This window comes from Trachurus trachurus (assembly GCF_905171665.1).
Source record: "Trachurus trachurus genome assembly, chromosome: 16".
Classification (NCBI taxonomy): Eukaryota; Metazoa; Chordata; class Actinopteri; order Carangiformes; family Carangidae; genus Trachurus; species Trachurus trachurus.
This window is the reverse complement of record NC_139902.1, coordinates 16,244,115-16,261,970: the sequence shown is the minus strand read 5'-3', so window position 1 is coordinate 16,261,970 and position 17,856 is coordinate 16,244,115. Positions and strand designations below refer to the sequence as shown.

The 17,856-nt window shown below is 45.7% G+C and overlaps 1 protein-coding gene across 1 annotated transcript in view; it reads left to right on the top strand.

The window, feature by feature from the left end:
* The first annotated feature begins 5,280 nt into the window (after positions 1-5,280).
* The window catches only part of kirrel3l (kirre like nephrin family adhesion molecule 3, like), a 33,504-nt gene continuing 20,928 nt past the window's right edge, over positions 5,281-17,856 (top strand). Inside the window, exon 1 of the mRNA XM_083989160.1 lies at positions 5,281-5,814. Coding sequence (XP_083845286.1) covers positions 5,775-5,814 — 40 coding nt within the window. The 5' untranslated portion in view covers positions 5,281-5,774. The remainder of the gene's footprint in view (positions 5,815-17,856) is intronic.

Here is a 17,856-nt window from a genome sequence, read left to right as displayed (position 1 = left end):
GAGTCTCTCTCAAGATGATGAGGTCAAACCCAAACCGCAGCCCTGGCAGCACCTTAGCGCAGGTTATCTAACGCTAGCAGACTGATGACATCTTAGCTGAGCTGGGCTTAGCTTAGCTATACCTGTTCCAGGTCAAGGCAGATTTCATGCTGTTCCTATTCGCCGTATCACCCATCTTGTTTCGGGTGCCCCAAAGCATCTCTTTCTTCTCTGTGGCAACCGTCAGCTGCACCAAGCCAGAGAAAGACTGACAGCCGACCCGCCGAGGAGGTGTGCAGGCAAGTCGACCAGAACAATAACAAAACTGGAGTCAGAGGCAGAAAGGGGAAGAGGACAGACCCTAATAATGGCCAGGCCGTGGCTTGATATGCTATGAAAAGTGACAGTGGACGAGTCATCCATTATTTATAGCAGTGCAGAGCTGGTTTATTTATTTTTTTCAGCAGCATGAGCAGCAAGGGATCATGGCACAAAACAAGCAGCCAGTCATGGCCTATTCATGTGATTGTCAGCAGACAGCAAGGCAAGCCCAGTGGTGGAGGAAGCGGTGACTGTTGTGGCCTAGTGTGGTCACTGCTGCATCCAGGACAGGATTCACCTTGACTATTGCTGACTGTCTGTCTCTGTCCCACTCATTGTCTCTCTTTCATGTCATGGACAGAGAGGTCAGTGTCAACTTTGAACCGGTCAAAAAACCATGTGGCTGCTTCCCTTTAACTTGCATTTGTAATGATATGATGAAGATAACACGCTGCATTGATGAGAGGGTTGCTGAAATATAATTACATTAATCAGTTTGTTATCGAGCTGACTGTGTTTCTACTCTGCTGTGCCCAGTGTGTGGGGACTCACAGTGGAATATTCACCAAATAATCATGAACTGTTGGGAGAGCCAACTGACACATTCATCAGTGAGTGGCAGAATTGCTGATCTCAGTGTGAGACGGAGGCGGCTAAATCTATGAGTATGGATCAGCAGAATTGGTCAATAGTTCTGTCCAGGCGACTGGATCGCTACCGTTGTCTCAGATATTTATTGTGGCTGAGTGGAGCAGTGTGTGTGTGTGTGTGTGTGTGTGTGTCTGGACATGGCTTAGCACAGCAGAGATGCCACGGACAACATCAGGGCATTTCTGGCACACAGGAACACGCATGACATCAGGCACAGATGTTGCACATGGTGAGGCCCATCAAGGGACAACAACTCTGCATCAGGGCATGAATATTTTAGACAGCTTACTGCTGTACTTATCAGCGAAGATGGAGCTAGGCTGGCCAAGGACCCAGTCAATCTGATCTTAAATTTTGGGGATGCTGTAATCACTTCATTGGAGACGTGGGTGAATATGCACAGTGGTTTTGATGAGATGCTGGCTGTGCAAAAAGAAGCAGGGGGAGTTGCACTCTCTTTTAGTTCTTATGCATTTTTATTAGGTTATGACAAAACGGTCTGTGCTGAAAGTGCCTGTGCCCGGATGAAGACATTTTTGTCTTCATCAGGGCCTCAAAACCTCGGTCTTTATCTTAATACATATGTGGCTTCACCTCCCCTGTTTTGTAATGATTTTATCACTGTGAGAGCCCATACAGAGGAGTCATACCTATACTGTAATGTCAGACTGCAGATCTTTTCTATATATCTGTAGAAACTGAGTTCAATAGTAACATTCCTGTAATCCACACCCTTTTCTAAGCGCAGCTTGAACCAGAAGCCTCAACCTCTCCTTGACCCCCGAGGAAAAGAATCCCTCAACCAGATCCCCGAGGAGACTTTCATTACAGACAAAAACAGAATCCATGGGTGGCCAGAGTCATATTCTGATATTAGGGCAGAGGACATGGATTTGATACGAGCCAGGAAATAGTCCTATAGACTGCAGAGTGAGCCCCAGGTCCATGTTGAGCTTTAATGGCCCTCCTCCTGCTCGTCAATCACACATAAAGAAAATGCTTAATTGCAAATTTCAAACCAGTGCAGTGGGCTGACGTCATATTGCTGGAATAGGAGAGAGAGGGAGACAGGTTTTGAATTGCCAGCAAGCCGGGCAGATGGATACCACTGCCTCGCAAAGGTATATGTCCTTATGAGTTATGAGCTTGTAGCAGCGTTTAGAGTTATGGTTGACACAGATCAGCTCAACATTCAATATCACAATTACAGTAAAAGCTGGTGTAATGTTTCTCATATGGATAGCAGCATAAACCTTAGACCCCTGGAGGAACCCAAACACTGCACCATGGACACACACGACAATATATAGAGCAGGGATGTTAATATTCATCAATCTAGCAGGCTGTAATTCAAATCCAAAGACTAAGCCTATTAATTATGATACAGTTTCAATTAGGGAGGGGGGGTGATTTGCGTGTGTTTTAACAATAAAGAATGATTATTTCATATGCTTATATAAAATGTATATGCGGCGTGTATTTTCATTGGAAACTGTGCCGAGTTTTCCTGCGGCTGTGGGAGGTTTTGAAACAAAACAAAACTCACATTCCTCAACTTTCAGCTCCTGCTACACTGTGTTTACTTTTGAGAGAGAAATGTCTTCTTTTCCTGTGGTAGATAATGAGGTTGATTTTATTCAGTTTAATATTCATTCAAACTAAACACATGGTTTGTGTCAGTATGAATACATTTCCCTTCAGTTGAACGTTAGATCTGCTTTCCAGCCAGACAAAAGAGAAAAGCAAGCGATTGTAATTTTAAGGCCCAGCATGCCGTTCACCGCGACTGACATCTCTTTTTTAATTGACCCGAGGTCAAATAAGGACTGGGATAATATTTTGTTAAATTATTCTCATTTCCCCGCGAATCGCATTTCCATATATCTCCTCTTCATGCTTTATTTATTACCTCCTTACAATTACCATGCAAACGACGTCTTAACTGTCACCCCTTTCTCCCTCTGAACAGTTTAGTAAATATCAAACCATATTTATTATTAATAAACCCACAGCTGAAAACCCCCTTTTTATTCATAAATTATTCACACACTCAAAAGCTTGGGGAGTATGGGCGCCCTCCATTTGATGCCACGGAGGCCAGCATAATTAAGACTATTGGCTCAAACTGATGCTCGTGCATGTATCATCTGTTTTGGCCCCTGTCTATCTGTCCATCTGTGTGAGCCATAGGAGATCATACATTTCAATCACAGCGTCATGCCCGGTGACAGACTTTACACAATGGATGCTGATTTTATTATCTCAGCACAACTAGTGGAGGCACCCTGCCGTTTTACTGCTCATTCAAGCCCCCGCCTTCAGTCACTCATTGATGGTTTCACACGTGCACGCTATGGCCTACAAACACACACACACACGTACACGACCAAAAAACCACAGTTTCTTTTGATTACCCTACCCTCTATCTTTTACATCCGAGCGCCCACACACACAACCCAAATCGCCCACTCTGACATGTATATAGAAAACAGCAATCTATCTATTCCTACACAAACACACACACATGCACACACATACACACAGATAGACACACATACATTCAGACACGCTCATTTACCCATGTGCTCACTCACACTAACCTGGGTTGGCTCCCCAGCTGTGCAAGCTGTTTCTTCCATCAACATGTGTTTACTGGCAGGGGACCCTTATGTTTGCATTACAGGGAGGCAATAAACAGAAAGGCCAGCCTCAGGGTTTGAAAACTACTGTTTTGGGGCGGGGGGGGTGCCCCACATGAAGAGTGAGCCCTAATCATTGTGTGGTTGAACCTTTAATTAAATTCAGCGCGAAATGTCAAAAAGGAAAAGGCTCTTATTTTTTGAAGATGATGTTTGCTGGAAACCGCACACACTGAAGACCTCAGTGTCCAAACTGACACACTTTGATGAATTTTTCACAGTCTTGTGGAGTGCTAACCATCTGGTTGTGTTAACAGGGCGTGTGTGTGCTAGACTTTGTGTGTGAGTGTGTCTGTTTGTGTGAGTTTGGGTGTGAAGGAAGGGGAGGGGGTGTTAACATTAAATTAAGTCTTTCCTTGGTACAATATAGAAGCGAAAGACTGATTAACCAGATGACTGCAAGGCCTATTATTTTGGTTAATCAATAGATCCTTGAATAACTAATGAACGACATCAAAGAACAAGCCTATGAACAGCCACAGGCGAGTGATAGACTGCACTGTTTTTATCTCTTTATGAAAGCTTTAGCTTTTGTTGAAATATGATAATGATTCTGTTCTCTTCTGTTCGTTTTAGCGCCCACCGTATGACAATGAACAATGGGCTCATTTTAGATCAAACTGCACCTGAGAAAGTGTGTTTAGAGTGAACTTCAAAGAAAAATCGCTTGCACAAAAACAATCAGTCGACACTATGTAAACGCTCAGGCTACTTCAGTTTAAGAGTTGACTGAAACAGCAATACACAGGCTAAAATGTTGCAGTCAATCAGAGGAAAGACAAATCTCGATGCAGGTAACTAGCGATTCATTCTTTTGCAAGGTTTTAGAGTTAAGTGACCATTCCACCGTTTGGCAAAACATCTGCAGCTGATTGTGCACTAATGCAACTACTTACACTTAATTCACCTTGATTAATTTCCAAATCTGTTGGGTAATGGAGGGCAGAGACTTGAACCAGATAGTAATTTTCAGTTAAATTTCCTTGTTAATGAGAAATTGACCCACCAATTGGCAAACGAGAAGCTTCATTGTGTAATTTCACTCAGACGAAGGAAAAGTTTTGACAAAAAGCGAACAGTGGGAAGTTTCCGTGATATATTCTTAAACCTGCAGTATGAAGTTTAGGTGCTGATGATTGAGATACAGTACATGAATTAAAGATGGAGAAAATATTGAGCTGCCCCATGAATGATTATTGTCTTATTATCTTTTGGACCATCCTTGTCTGTCCATCACTGCATTATATTGAATATAATTCAGATTTCCACATGGACTACTCCACCCCAAATTGTCAGAGTAGTCATATAAGTTGGAGTAAGTGTTTTAAATACCCTCCCCAGGACGCCTGCTCAGCCAATAGTGGGTTCCTGAGGGCGGGAGCCACTGTGGCCCCCCTTCTGGCAAGCGTCTGAAGCATAGGGGCTCCTCCGATTCAGCTCCAGCCAGATTTGGTGTAACCCACCCCCGCCTTACCAGATGACTGTCAGTGCGCATTTCCTATTGGTAAGAGGGAGTGAGAAGTAAACAGAGGAGACCGACAAGGGAAGAGTGTGTGTGAGAGAGAGCAGGAGAGAGTGTGTGACAGTGGGAAGAGAGAGAGCGAGAGAGCTACACACACACACACACACACACAGAGAAAGAGAGAGGGAGTCCAGCGGAGGGGGCGAGAGGCAACTTCATCGGGCTTTATCACTGCGCATTGCCGAAGAGGAGAGATCGCTTTCGAGCGCAGGATGATCAGGCTGCTTAAAAAGTGGACAGTGGATGAAGCTACTGATTGAAACGCCCCGATTCACTGATGGACTGTTAGGGGGAGCGCAGTGAGAGAGCAGAGAGGCTGTGCCAGCGTGACCGGGGACGGACAGTGGAGAAAAGAAGCTGATGCAGCGGGGAAAGTTAACAACTATGGAGACGCGCTGTTGAGTGAGAGTTTACAGACTGCTCTGCATTCCTTTTCTTTCTTTTTTCTTTTTTAAACTGGATGTTATTCTAGACGAATCCCAGTGCGCTCGTCCCTCCGGTGATATCCCAGTGCCGCGGTGGACCGTAACCAGCTCAGTCTGCACGGACGGAGCCAGCGAATCCTTTCCACGCCAACAGAACCAGCGGCCAGAGCGACAACAATGCCTGCGTTATACCTCATCTTTTGCCTTATGGCTACAGGTAAGACGGCACTTTTGTTATCATTTCGCATCGCAGGGCTTTGGTGATGGAGAGGATGGACTCTCGCTCCATGCTGGCGCGCTGCGTCAAGCCGCATCCAGCGCGCTGCTGGCTGGCTTTATAGAGGGGGTGAACTGATCTGCTGCAGTGCTACAACTCGCTGCTGTTAATTATAGCTAAATGTTTAATTAGTATATATATATATATATATATATATATATATATATATATATATATTTTTTTTTTTTGGAAGAGTGATTACATCAGGAGGTTTCACTGTCTGCCAGCCGAGTCGAGCCGGGCACAGGTTGGATTGTGGCGCTGCGTAAACCGCGGGGAAACAGCTGTGATTGCTTGCGTGCTGTGTTGGGATCCGGGATGTGTGTCACGGGGGCGATCTCTCTGTGTTAGTGGTCAGACGTGAAGCTGCGGCGCACGAATGGAAAGTTCAAGTTTAAAGATTTTTAAACCAGAAGTGGTGGTGGTGATGATGTTGGTGGTGGAGGGGCTCCGTGGTCCGTGTGTGTGCAGGGCAGGCGTGTGCGTGTGCGCGTACACCCATGTGCCCATTCATAAGAATAAAGATATTGTGTTTTATAATTAGGCTGACACGTAAGCAGGTTAGGAGCATATACTGTATAAGCACTGAGAGATGAGGCAGCGCCGCGCGGTGCTCCGCATCTCATCCCCCCTGAAGTTAAGCTACAGTAAGTCCGTGTGGTCCCCTGATTCATTTCCATTAAAACTAAAAGCGAAGGGACTCAGTGTGGTGATACGGTGTGAGGCTCTTTCCATCCGTCTGCTATGGTCGGGTGTGAAGTTTTTCCCTGGATGAACAGATAAGACTGTGGTAGAGAGGGGTGCGTGGTCTGTAATGGGGAGGGAAGGAGAGGTGGGGGTGGGTAGGTGGGGGGCAGTCTCGCGGATATATGCGTCCGTGATGGAGCGAGGCAGATGGAGAGAGCGAGAGTGAGCTGGAAGAGATGGGGAGAGTGGGGAAGAAAGGGAGGGAGAGCGAGAGAGAGAGAGAAAGAGCATTTGTTTTGCAGGAGACAAGCAGAGACAAAACGCACCTGTCTGCACCCCTCCAGCGCCCCCCCACCCCCTGCTGTTTTTTGTTTGCACATTTGAGTTGTTCACTTTGTTTATGAACCTTTATGGCATCATAAAAAAAGAAGAAAAATATCCACTCAAACCACTCAGCATGAATCACAATCAGGAAGATTATGATGAGAAATGACACAGATTAATTAGTTTTTTGTTTTTTTCCTTTTCAAAATAACAATTAAGTAGAGTTTAATTTGATGCATGTCTGGCTTATCACGTCCACCTTTATGTAAAAGCTATGCATCAGCGTGTCTAACTTCTGATTTAAGTGATTGTCTAATTGAGTTAGAGAACAGAACATCTATGTTTTCCCTCCAGTATAAATATAATCATTATGAACACACAGGCTGTCTGAGCAGCTAATAAGTTTTTAGTCCTGCAAATGTCTTGATGCAAAAAAAGCAGCTTTTAGCAATTAACACTGAGCAACTGTTGACTTATCAGCATTTTTCAGAGTCCTTGATAAACTAGTGCATGGTATTAACACTGTGAGAGGAAATAATTAAATTTAAATGCAAAGGAATACACATCAGCATGGCAGTGACACAGATCTTCTCTGCCAGGGACTAAAAATGGAATAATGAAATCTTAATTGTTTATTATTATTATTATTATTATTATTTCTTAGCCTGAAACAGACATACAGCTTGTTGCTTCCAGACTGAATCACATGTAGTTTTGCAATGCTTTCAGGATCACAAATGGCAAAGCGTGCTTAATGGCCATTTGTTGGTGAGTATCTGCACCTTCAGCCCCGGTTCCGCATGGTTTTGTCATTATTCAGAGCTCGGGGGAGGGATTTGACACCGGCAGACCTCTGCTCCCTGACAGACTAGCAACAGCTGGATGAGAAGGGGCGGCAGCCAGACAGTGGCATATTTCCCCCGACCACGACCCTGACACACAGGCACATGCACACACAACTCCTCTCTATCTCTCCCTCACACACACACACACACACACACACACACAAATAATGAAAATGGTAACAGCTGCCCTAATTAGAACCTAAGAGACCCTAGACCTCATTTAATGTGCAACTCTTACACAGTCAGTCACCAATGCTCAAAATTGGCTGCACTCATAAAATGTATTTCTGGGATCAAAATTTGGCCACAGAACATGGCTTCACTTTCAAATGTGTGTATGACGCATAGCATGCATTTGTATGTATACAGTCTTGTACAACACCGATAATTTACTTTCTCGGAAAGTCCCCTGGGCTCCCAGAGGAATTGGATTCCACAGTGCATCAGTATTCTGAGTAATCTTCTTCAGTGAGCTCTTCTTTGGAACCTTTTGCTTTGGGTCGCTTGCGTCTCATCGGGCCAAGTTCAAAGGCTGTGAGCTGAGATTACAAGTTTCTCTCCCTTCCTCTTAAGTCATGTCGCCACTCATGTCTCACTATAGTGTAACGCCGTGGAAATTTCCCACCTTGCCTCCTCTCACAACTCTCTTTTTTTTTTCTTTTTCGCCTGGTTACAGAATTTGTGACTATGGAACAGGAGGACATGAGAGCGTATCTGCTAAATGGCCCGGAGGCGGCTGGCAGACTTTTTACCAAAAGGTTGAAAGCCTGCTCGCACACAAACCTCGTACGAGCAGCACACACAGAAACAAGAGAACTGAAATCCAGGCGACAAAAGTGATGAGCTCTGGCCTTTTCCCTTAACCATTACCAGAGATTTGTCTTTTTCCTCATGCAGCGCTGATATGTTTGTGGATGCAGTGGCAGCCCGGCCCGAGAGGTTTGTTTTAGGGAACTGTGCATATTCTATGAACTGCAGTTCTGTTGCTCTTTGAATTCTTGTGGAGGGATTCAGGAGGGGCAGAGGGAGACAGAGTTTAAAACAGAGGGAGGGGGGACTGAGAAAGCCAGGGAGAGGAAAGGGAGGGAGGGCAGTCTTGTTTCAGGGATATGACTCGGATGTGTCACCAGTGTCTTGATGATTAAGCTGACAAGCAGCAGGGAAACACTGTGGAAGACCGCTGAGCATCGTTAACCTTTTCTCCATCTTGTTATTCTTCTCTCTCTCTCTCTGTCACTCCAACACATACACACGCACACATCTACACACACAAACATACCCAATCCTCTCTATCGCTCCCTTTACTTTCCCCAATTCTCATCCTCCATCAGTGCTTTTCCCTGTACACTCCCTCTGATACAGAGAGACTGAGAAGAAAGTAGGAAAGTAATAGAAAGTTTTGGAGGCATGAACCCCCAGCCGGCCGACGAGGAGCATTGGATACGAGGTGCAAAGTAGTGCAGACGCAGCAGAATCTGAACGGAGCTGAGTGTTGAACAGAAGTGTCTTGCATTATTTAGGAGACATAGTCATGGCAAAGATATAGATGAATTTTGGCCCACTTTGATTTCCTGTGGATGGGAGCTCTGTGTAATGGTTTGGCTGCTGGGTGTGTTGCATTGAACATGCATTTTCTAAATTCATTTGTAAAAAACAAAACAAAAACCAACAACAATAGAAAGATCTGTGATTTGTTGCAGGTCAGCGCCGCTTCCTCCACTGCATTTGTAACTCATATGATCGAGGATGGAGTTACTGTTTGAACGTTGTTGTTGAACGTTTCTTGTACAAAGTCTCCAGATTTTCACTCACAAATCATTTGTCCCTGCAGACACACACATAAGGAGCCAGTAATGAATGATGGAGATCTTAAACAATGGCCTGCTGTTTCCTCTCATCCTGAAGATGTGCCTTGCACTCGTGCCATTGTCTTTCTGCCCTTCTTCATAAACAGATATCCTCCCAGTCCCCCTTCCTGCACACGCACTCGCTCTGTGCAGGAAGGAGAAACTGGAAGGAGAAAGGAAACAATGGAGCTTCATAATGTTGCCTGTCGCTAATCAGCTTCGCCACACGGGTAAACACAGATAAAGAACTTGGCAGTGTGTCCTGAGGCTTTGCTATCAGCTGTTAGCAACTTAACTGGATGTGTGTGTGTGTGTGTGTGCGTCGGTATGGCTCAACGACAGGAAGCCAAAGTAGCCAGGTAGCAAACTACTGGTGGCACTTGGCCTCTTCAAGTATTATTTTTACCCCTCGCTGCCCATCCTGGTTTTGTCTTTGCTTTCTCCTCGTGTCTGTCTCTGCACGTCCTCACCTTGTCTTCCTCTGGGGTAGTCGGAGGATCCGGGGGAGGAAATGACAGGGAATAGGAGGACAATGGAGGGGCCCGTGTCAGCTTCCTGCCAGTGCCTGGAGTCTTCTTCCCCAGCTAGAGCACTTGAGGCTGTATCATAAGCGTACAGACTGGTGGGGAGGGACAGCACAAACTTGTTTACTCTTCTACTTTTCTGTACAAACACAGTAATGAAGAGAAAAAGAGAGAGGGAGAGACTGGGATTAATTTTATGCATGTCATTAAAACAACCCCCCAAGGGAAACAGTCACGTTTGTACAGTGGCAGCTATTTTAAGAATGTCTTGGATTGCATTTATCTCCCCCTAAAATGCAAGTGTCACTTCCTTCTAGAGAGATGTATCACCATCTCAAAAGACCCTAAGCCCAGAATCCAACATACAACAGAAAAATTGCAGACATACTAGACCGCACATTCATTTCTATTTTCTAATCAATTCTTGCCCTGCAAGACAAGAATTTCATATCTCCTGCCGAGACACAGAAACCAACAGCAAATTGAAATTTATCTTCTGCGTTGCAGCAATATCTGTTCCTGTGTTATCTTCACCAGCCGTGTTCCTTAACCTTGTATTAGAGATAGCTCTGTTGGAGAAGGATTCTGGCAGCTGAGCAGAGGCTTAGGAAAAAGAAAAGTACAGTAAGCAATACCATCAGACATTTATTTAAGACCAGATGCTGATTTATTTCTCTTATTATCGCCTTATGTGAAATTTGATTGTCGGCGGCAGCGGCGCTTGCTAAATAGAAGATCTGAAGTGTTTCGGCGCGGTGAACTGGAGCTTGTGGCGTGTGCACATCATCCAAAAATGACTCACGAGGAGCTCACAGAAGCAACACCCTTAACACATACGCACATGCTCGCACAGGTCAAGGGCACACACTGGGGCAGAGGATGATAAGCTGAGATGAGTGTTTGGCATCTTCAGGGCTGTGTGCCCTTTCTGGAGCGATTCGTCAAAGTCCAACTGTCTAATTAATGATGCTTCAGCTCTCAGGACATGTCATCTCCTTATCCAACTAGGGGTAAAAACACATTAAAGGAAACAAGAGATTGCCCGCCCGCTGCTCAGTGTGTTAGTAGAGGAAACAGTGCATATGCTTTTGGGACTACATACTCCGACTACTCATTCCTTGAAGTCCACCCCCCCCCCCCCCCCTCCTCTTTATTCTTCTTTTCATCTTTCCTTCCTGTCAGTTCAAACTGCCTGAAACGCCAGGGCTAATATTGTGTTAGTGACTCAACCATTAACCAAAATAGTGGGTTGGCTGTGGCTTAGTCTCTTCTTCCTCTGCACAATAAAAGACTTGCTCCGTGTTGTTGTAGGAGGCAGGGTGAAGGGTTGGAGAAAGTGTGGCCGTGTCTTTCATTTATTTTATTTATTTTTTCTTGAAAGTGGAAGGGCAGTCTCGGACAGGACTGAGACTTTAGCCCTGGGAGGGCTGTGAGAGAAAGCAGCCAATTCTTTATCAACCGAGAGGTGTCAGTCAAAGTTTACCGATCAAGCTTTTAACTGCGGCTGCAGCCTCAGTAGTGGAACATGTTAATGTTATTGAGCTGTGTGGAGACGTTGAGGCACAGTGGAAGTGTGTGGGTGGTGGAGGAGGATGGCGGTTGAACCGACGGGAGGCTAAGGTGTGTCTCTCTCCCCCGCCGTCTGTTTGGCCAAAGAAAGCCGATGCAGAGACAGCAATGGGCTCAGCATGAGAAAAGGGAGAGGGAGGGAGGGGGGGGAGGAAGGAGGAAGAAAGAAAAAGGAAAGCAGAGAGGGGTCAAAGGGATTTACTGCCAGGAGCCTAGAATTTCAGGTAATGGATATGCTTGAATTGGTGTTAACCAAACCCGCTGTTTTCCTTCCAGCATGGGAGAGGTGACACACAACAAAGGTGTAACAAAGGCTGGGAGATATGACTTCATATCAATATCATGGCTTTTCCAAACCTGGATACCGCTACCTCCATTACAATCAATGAAGGTTTACTTTCAGTCTCTCTCCTTTTCTGAGCCATGCTCTGTTTATTCTCAACAATGTGTTTTCTTCCAAGTGATAAAACAAAGTGGTGGTGTTATCTCTGGGCATTTTTTTTTTTTTTTTTTTTTTTTTTGGCGGTATTTGCAGCAGGGGTTGAAGCTCAGTGTTTGCACTCGTGTTATCCACATCACCAGCCTCGCTGGAACGCAGACTGACGTCGGTTGGATGTGGTGGAAGCACGTGTAACTAGACTGGAAATCTGAAGGGGATTAACAGAAAGTTGATATTTCAACACCTCAGGCGAAACATTCGATCTCAGGTGTACACTTGGAGTGTAGAGTTGTGGAACTGGGGGAGGGGGAGGTAAGGAAGAAGTATAGTGGGACAGTTTTTTCTGCTCATTTTTTTTGCCACATTCCTGTAAAGCTGCAGCAAGGAGGGTAAGAACACATGGCTAAGTGCATCCCAAGCTGGCTGAGGTGAACCTAACACCCCTCCTGGAGGAGGCAACCCAACCATTGTTCCAGCACATTGCACCCGTCTGACTGAGGCATCCTAGTGCTGCGCAGATCCCAGGGGGCTGGAAAGAGAACGAAGCAGAGGAGGAGAGGGACTGATTGTTCCCTGCTCAGACTATCCACAGATGGGGCTACGGCACAGGATGCTGGCTGTTTGCTTTAGAAAGTCCCAGGCGTTGGCTTTGCAGTCGTGCTGTATAGAATGCTCAGGGGGATAGAGGAGAGGAGAGTGCCAGTGGAGACAACAGCAGGGGAAGGGAAAAAGAGGGAGTGGAGCAGAGAGAAGGAAAGAAAAAGAAAGGGATAGAAAAAGGACCTTACCTAATATGATGTCAGTGTGAATATAGTGTCAGTGCCAAGAAGGGAAGACAGATGATACAGCCATACAATGATAGGGTAGTTGGGCGAGAGACTGCTCAAGTCCTCCCCTGTTCCCAAACAGAGACATATAGAGCTGGAGATAATGGAGAAGGGAGGGAGAGTAAAGAGAGCGAGCGAGGAGGGGAAAAAGGAAGGGATGAGATGCGGGGAACCCGGGCTGCATCCATCATGTGGTTTGGTGCAGAAGCCATTTGTACCTATTGTTCTCCATAATTTGTTTTCTCAGAGCCTGCAACAGGAGGGGTGAAGGGGAGAGACAAAGCTACAGAAGCCATTTATTTTTGCGCTAATTACATAAGTGAGACAGCATAATTAGACGTATAGCTAAATAGACAAAAGGCTGAGAGAGATGCACAGAGGGAGATAGACAGGGAGGTGTAGATGAATTCAAATAGATGAGAGGCAGGGCCCTCTCAATTTCACATTCAGGAGTGCGAGGGAACACGTTAAAAGGAGTAAAAGGGGATGGAGAAGGATAAAGGGAAAGGAAAAGGGAGAGCAAAGGAGATGGGGCGATGGAAGGGATAAAAGATAAGAGGGAAGGAAAGAAAAGCCCTCTTCACAGACTGCACTTTGAGGTTCGGCCCAATGCTGCTGGAATAGTCACCTCATTTAATACACCTGCTCAGCGGGAGGGGAAAGGGAGATATAAGAAGATGTCGTAAAGAAAGGGAGAAAAGGGCAAAAGAGGAGAGAGAGGAGACAGATCCCATCTCTGCTGCTTCAGATCAAAGGCAGAGAGTGGCTACAGAAAGCTGTTTGCTGCGGCTTGTTTGGGAGGGTCTCTGTCTGTGTGAGGTCACGAGGTGACCCGGTCCTGCTATTCTGCGTGCGCGGCACTTACACTTCAACACAGCCGCACGCCAAACCCCTCGAAGGTACGACAAGGCTACATGGCCCGGGACTATTTTCTAGAGAGAACTTGTGAGGAGGCAAAGCTGCAGGGAAGCCAGAGAGAGGAGGGGGTGTAGGTTGTCTGGTAAAAAAAAAAAAGAAAAAGAAAAGGAGAATACATGTTGGAAGTTTGTTAAAAAAACAAAAAAACAGCAGAGTTAAAAAGAAAAAACAAGATTTTTTATTTTTTACATCTTTTCAATTAAGTGAAAAGACGCTTGCTCTTAACTAGTGTGTTGTTGAATATTCTGCGTGTGCTAATGCAGTTGTGCATCTGCTCAGGTTCCCTTTGAGGTGGTGCGTGGGTTTGTTAAGCATTTCACCAGTCTGTCAGGACTGTGATACAGGGAAAGATAAATAGGCCCTTAATGAAGCCACTCAATCGCAGGCCGGTTAAAACAGCTGACCAAAGATTGAGGGGAAGTCAGGCCTGATTGGAGGCCTATTGAAGCCAGTCGAGGGAAGCTCTTGAGCCGTCACACTTTAGATTAGCCATTCAGTGCACTATAGACCCCGGCCTAACTACCCTTCTTTCTCTAAACAGACCTCTGACACACTATAGTAGCTCAAGTCAACTCCCTGATTGTGCCGGGGAGTTCTTTAAAAGCCAATTTAAAGCCAGTCCTTTGTTTAACTCCCCAGGAACTCAAGCTGGGACGTATTGTATTGGCTGTGTGTGTGTGTGTGTGTGTGTGTGTGTGTGTGTGTGTGTGTGTGTGTGTGTGTGTGTGTGTGTGTGTGTGTGTGTGTGTGTGTGTGTGTGTGTGTGTGTGTGTGTGTGTGTGTGTGTGTGTGTGCTAAAGTTTTGCTGTCTTTGAGCATGTGATGTTTTGTTAAAAAGAACTGGGTGTATCTCAGAGCTGGCACAGACTAGATTTTTGGAGGGTTGAAAGAGAGGGTGCATGAGAGAAATCAATGGCCCGATTCAGCCCATTACAGCCATGACTGTTGCTGTAATGGTGTGGAAATGGACAGTGGTCATGTGGATCCCTTTTATACCCCCGGGCTTGGATCACAACTGAAGCTCTGATTCATTTTCTCACAGCTTTAATTAAAAAAAAAAGTGCTCTGAGGATTTCAAAGACTCACATGATGGTGGGGAGGTAAGAGATCCTTCCATTTTGTGAAATGGATGAAACCTCTATTCTGCCAAAGGACAAACATGACACTAGGCTGCAATTTTCCTCGACAAATAATGACTCCTCTAGTCCCCTCTCCTTCCAGCCTTTGCCTCTTTGATCCCAGGTAATGTGTTAACAAGCAACAGGTTCATGGAATACCCATAACATTAGTATGTGTATTCGAGCCGAGGTGTGAGAGTGTGTGTGTGTGTTTGCACATGTGTGGCCTTATGTGTGCGCGTGTGTGTTTTCACACCAATTAATGAATTGCTTTATATGCCTGCTGAGGTGACGATGGCCTGTCTCTAGCGGGGCATTGCTTTTTTTTCTCCCCCTTCTGTGTCAACCCATGATGGCCGGGGCCTTCTCTCACACTAACACATTAATGAGACCAGTCTAATTAGGGCTCGTGGTTCCATGCAGGGGACCCGGAAACCACAGCATCATTGTGAGCCGGCTTAATCAGGGGACCACTCAAAGGCTGGAGGACCCACTGCACCAGTGAGAAAGTTCATATATATAAAGAGACCTGCTTGGACTCGCACTCAAATTGGCACACTGGTTAATTGGGACATGAATACAAAAAAAAGAAGAGGGAATGAAAAGAAGAGGTCATATTTTTAGATTTGTGACCACTGAGCTCTTCTCTTCTATACCCATTTAGCTCCCTCGCTTCCCTCCCTCTGGTAGTGCTCCTCCCGAGGGCGATGCAGAAAAATGATTTTGCTCTCCTTCATCCCTCTCCCTCACTCCAGATAATTCAATCTCTTCAATATCAAATAATCTCTCCCAAATTTTCAGCCTATTTTAACCTTATCGCTCAAACAGTTACCTCTGGGGGATGAGCCACGTTCCACCTTGTTAAAAAACTGGGGGAGGCAGAGTGGGGATGGGGCTTTTTTTTGTGGGGGGGGGGGCTGAGGTAGCCCAGGAAAAGAAGGATGGCAAATAGCTCTCAGAGGAGTGCTTTAAAAGCCTCTGTTTGCCACTCTCATGGGCCATATGTGAAACCGTGGGCAAATAGATTGAAAAGTAGAAGACTAGGACAGGGTAGAGTGATACAGAAAGAGATAAAGGAAAGGGCGGTGACCATCTACAAGAAAGTATGGGAGTGTAGGTGATGTGAGTTATGGTACTTGAGGGCTGGGGCTCTAACTTGTGTCCCACAGCACTTAACATGCCCCCAGCCATCTCTCCTGGCACTTAATTAGAATCCAATAAGGTTGCCGCCTGTTGGTCATTGTTCCTCCAGTGTGTTTACCCTTTCCAGAGGCTCCATTCGCTGCTTAATCTGCCGAGAAGCTGAATGTCAATAGGTCAGGCCAAGACTCCAGAGCCCTGAGAGAGAGGGAGAGACAGAGCAAGGCATTGGGGGGGGGGGGGGGATCAGTGGGATGAAGGAAAGGGGTCAGTCCTCTCGATATTTTCCTCTACCGTTCCATTCTTGTTGTTGTTTCTCTCCCCCCAGCAGCACCTCTCTCCCTCTCCCTCTCGCGTCTCCTCTCCTCTTCTTTTCTTCTCACTTCTAATCCGTCCTCTTGATTGTTCTAAGCTGCTTTCAGCCAGCCCTTGGGAGGGGGGAGGGTGGGGGTTGCGGTTGCGGTGGTGGTGGGGTGTTGGAGTCTGTTTTAATTAAGATTTAAAAGAAGACTCCCTCAAGAAGGGAGCTTTAAGAGCAGGATGGACTGTGCAAAGTAAATAAGTGCAGGTAGGAGAGATTGTAGAGAGTGGGCTCAACAAATATCAGAAATCGGTAAAAAGGAGAAAGTTAAAAAAGCTATTATTTAACACACGTAGACGTGCATATCGCACACACCCACGCATTCACACAAACACAGCCAGACTCAGAGGCATTCAAGAGGCTAAGCCAAATGGGTTTTTTTTTTTCATTTGTAATCAAGCGGCACAATCTATATAGATTGATCTCAACTTCCTGTGATTCATACCATATCCTGCGAGGGTGATATGGGATCAGTGGTAGCCAGCAGGCAAGCTGAGGGAGTTATCTTCACACTCTGTCTAATGATCGATCATCTCACCAGATGGGCTTAAGAGCCTGTAACGCTCCACTTGTTTATCAGAGCCCCAAACCTGAGGCCTCTCAGTAGATGTGACCTGCAAAGAAACTCCTGTTTTGCAGATAGAGAGATAAAAATGTTTGGAAGAGAGAAAGGAGCTCAAGAGACGCGTTTGAAAAGTTTGAAGTTTGCTGAAATTTGTCGTCTTTGTAGTTTGACCTGATGTGTGGATAGAGGCTGAACTCAGTTCCCTGTGCAGTGTGGTTCTATTTGGGTGGCAATGTCACTGTAGTAGATGCTCTAGACGTCCCCGTTAGACACTTAATTAACAGGCTTATCGCGCCAGGACAAAGGGAGATTGCTCTGTAGAAGTCTGGCTGTCAAAGATACATGCAGTGTTGCTGTCTATAGCGTTGCCTCGCTTCTGCTTTGCAAACAATGTGCCACTGACAAAGTGTGTGTCCATCTGCGTGTCAGTGCAGCCTGAGAAAAAGTATATATATATATTTGGTAAAACAGTCACATAGCAGAGTTCACATCTGTCCCTGTTGCTGCAAACTATACATTCTTTATCCAGAGTAAAAGTGGATAAAGTAAAAGAGAAAACACACACCCCACCACAGAGTGCACAATGAAGTGTTTAAGTTCATCAAACCACAGACTTGGGTGCAGCCGGTAAGGTGTTAAAGGCCGAGCAAGGGTCAAGAGCCCAGCCCATGGTATTCTCTGCTGTGATACATTGCAACACACAGCCACCATATGTCCAGGGTTTCATAGTCAATGAGCCAACCCACCCAGCGTGACAAAGACCATTCATACCCAGATGACTCTGAGGAAATCTGCTATGCTATGGTACGATTAGGACA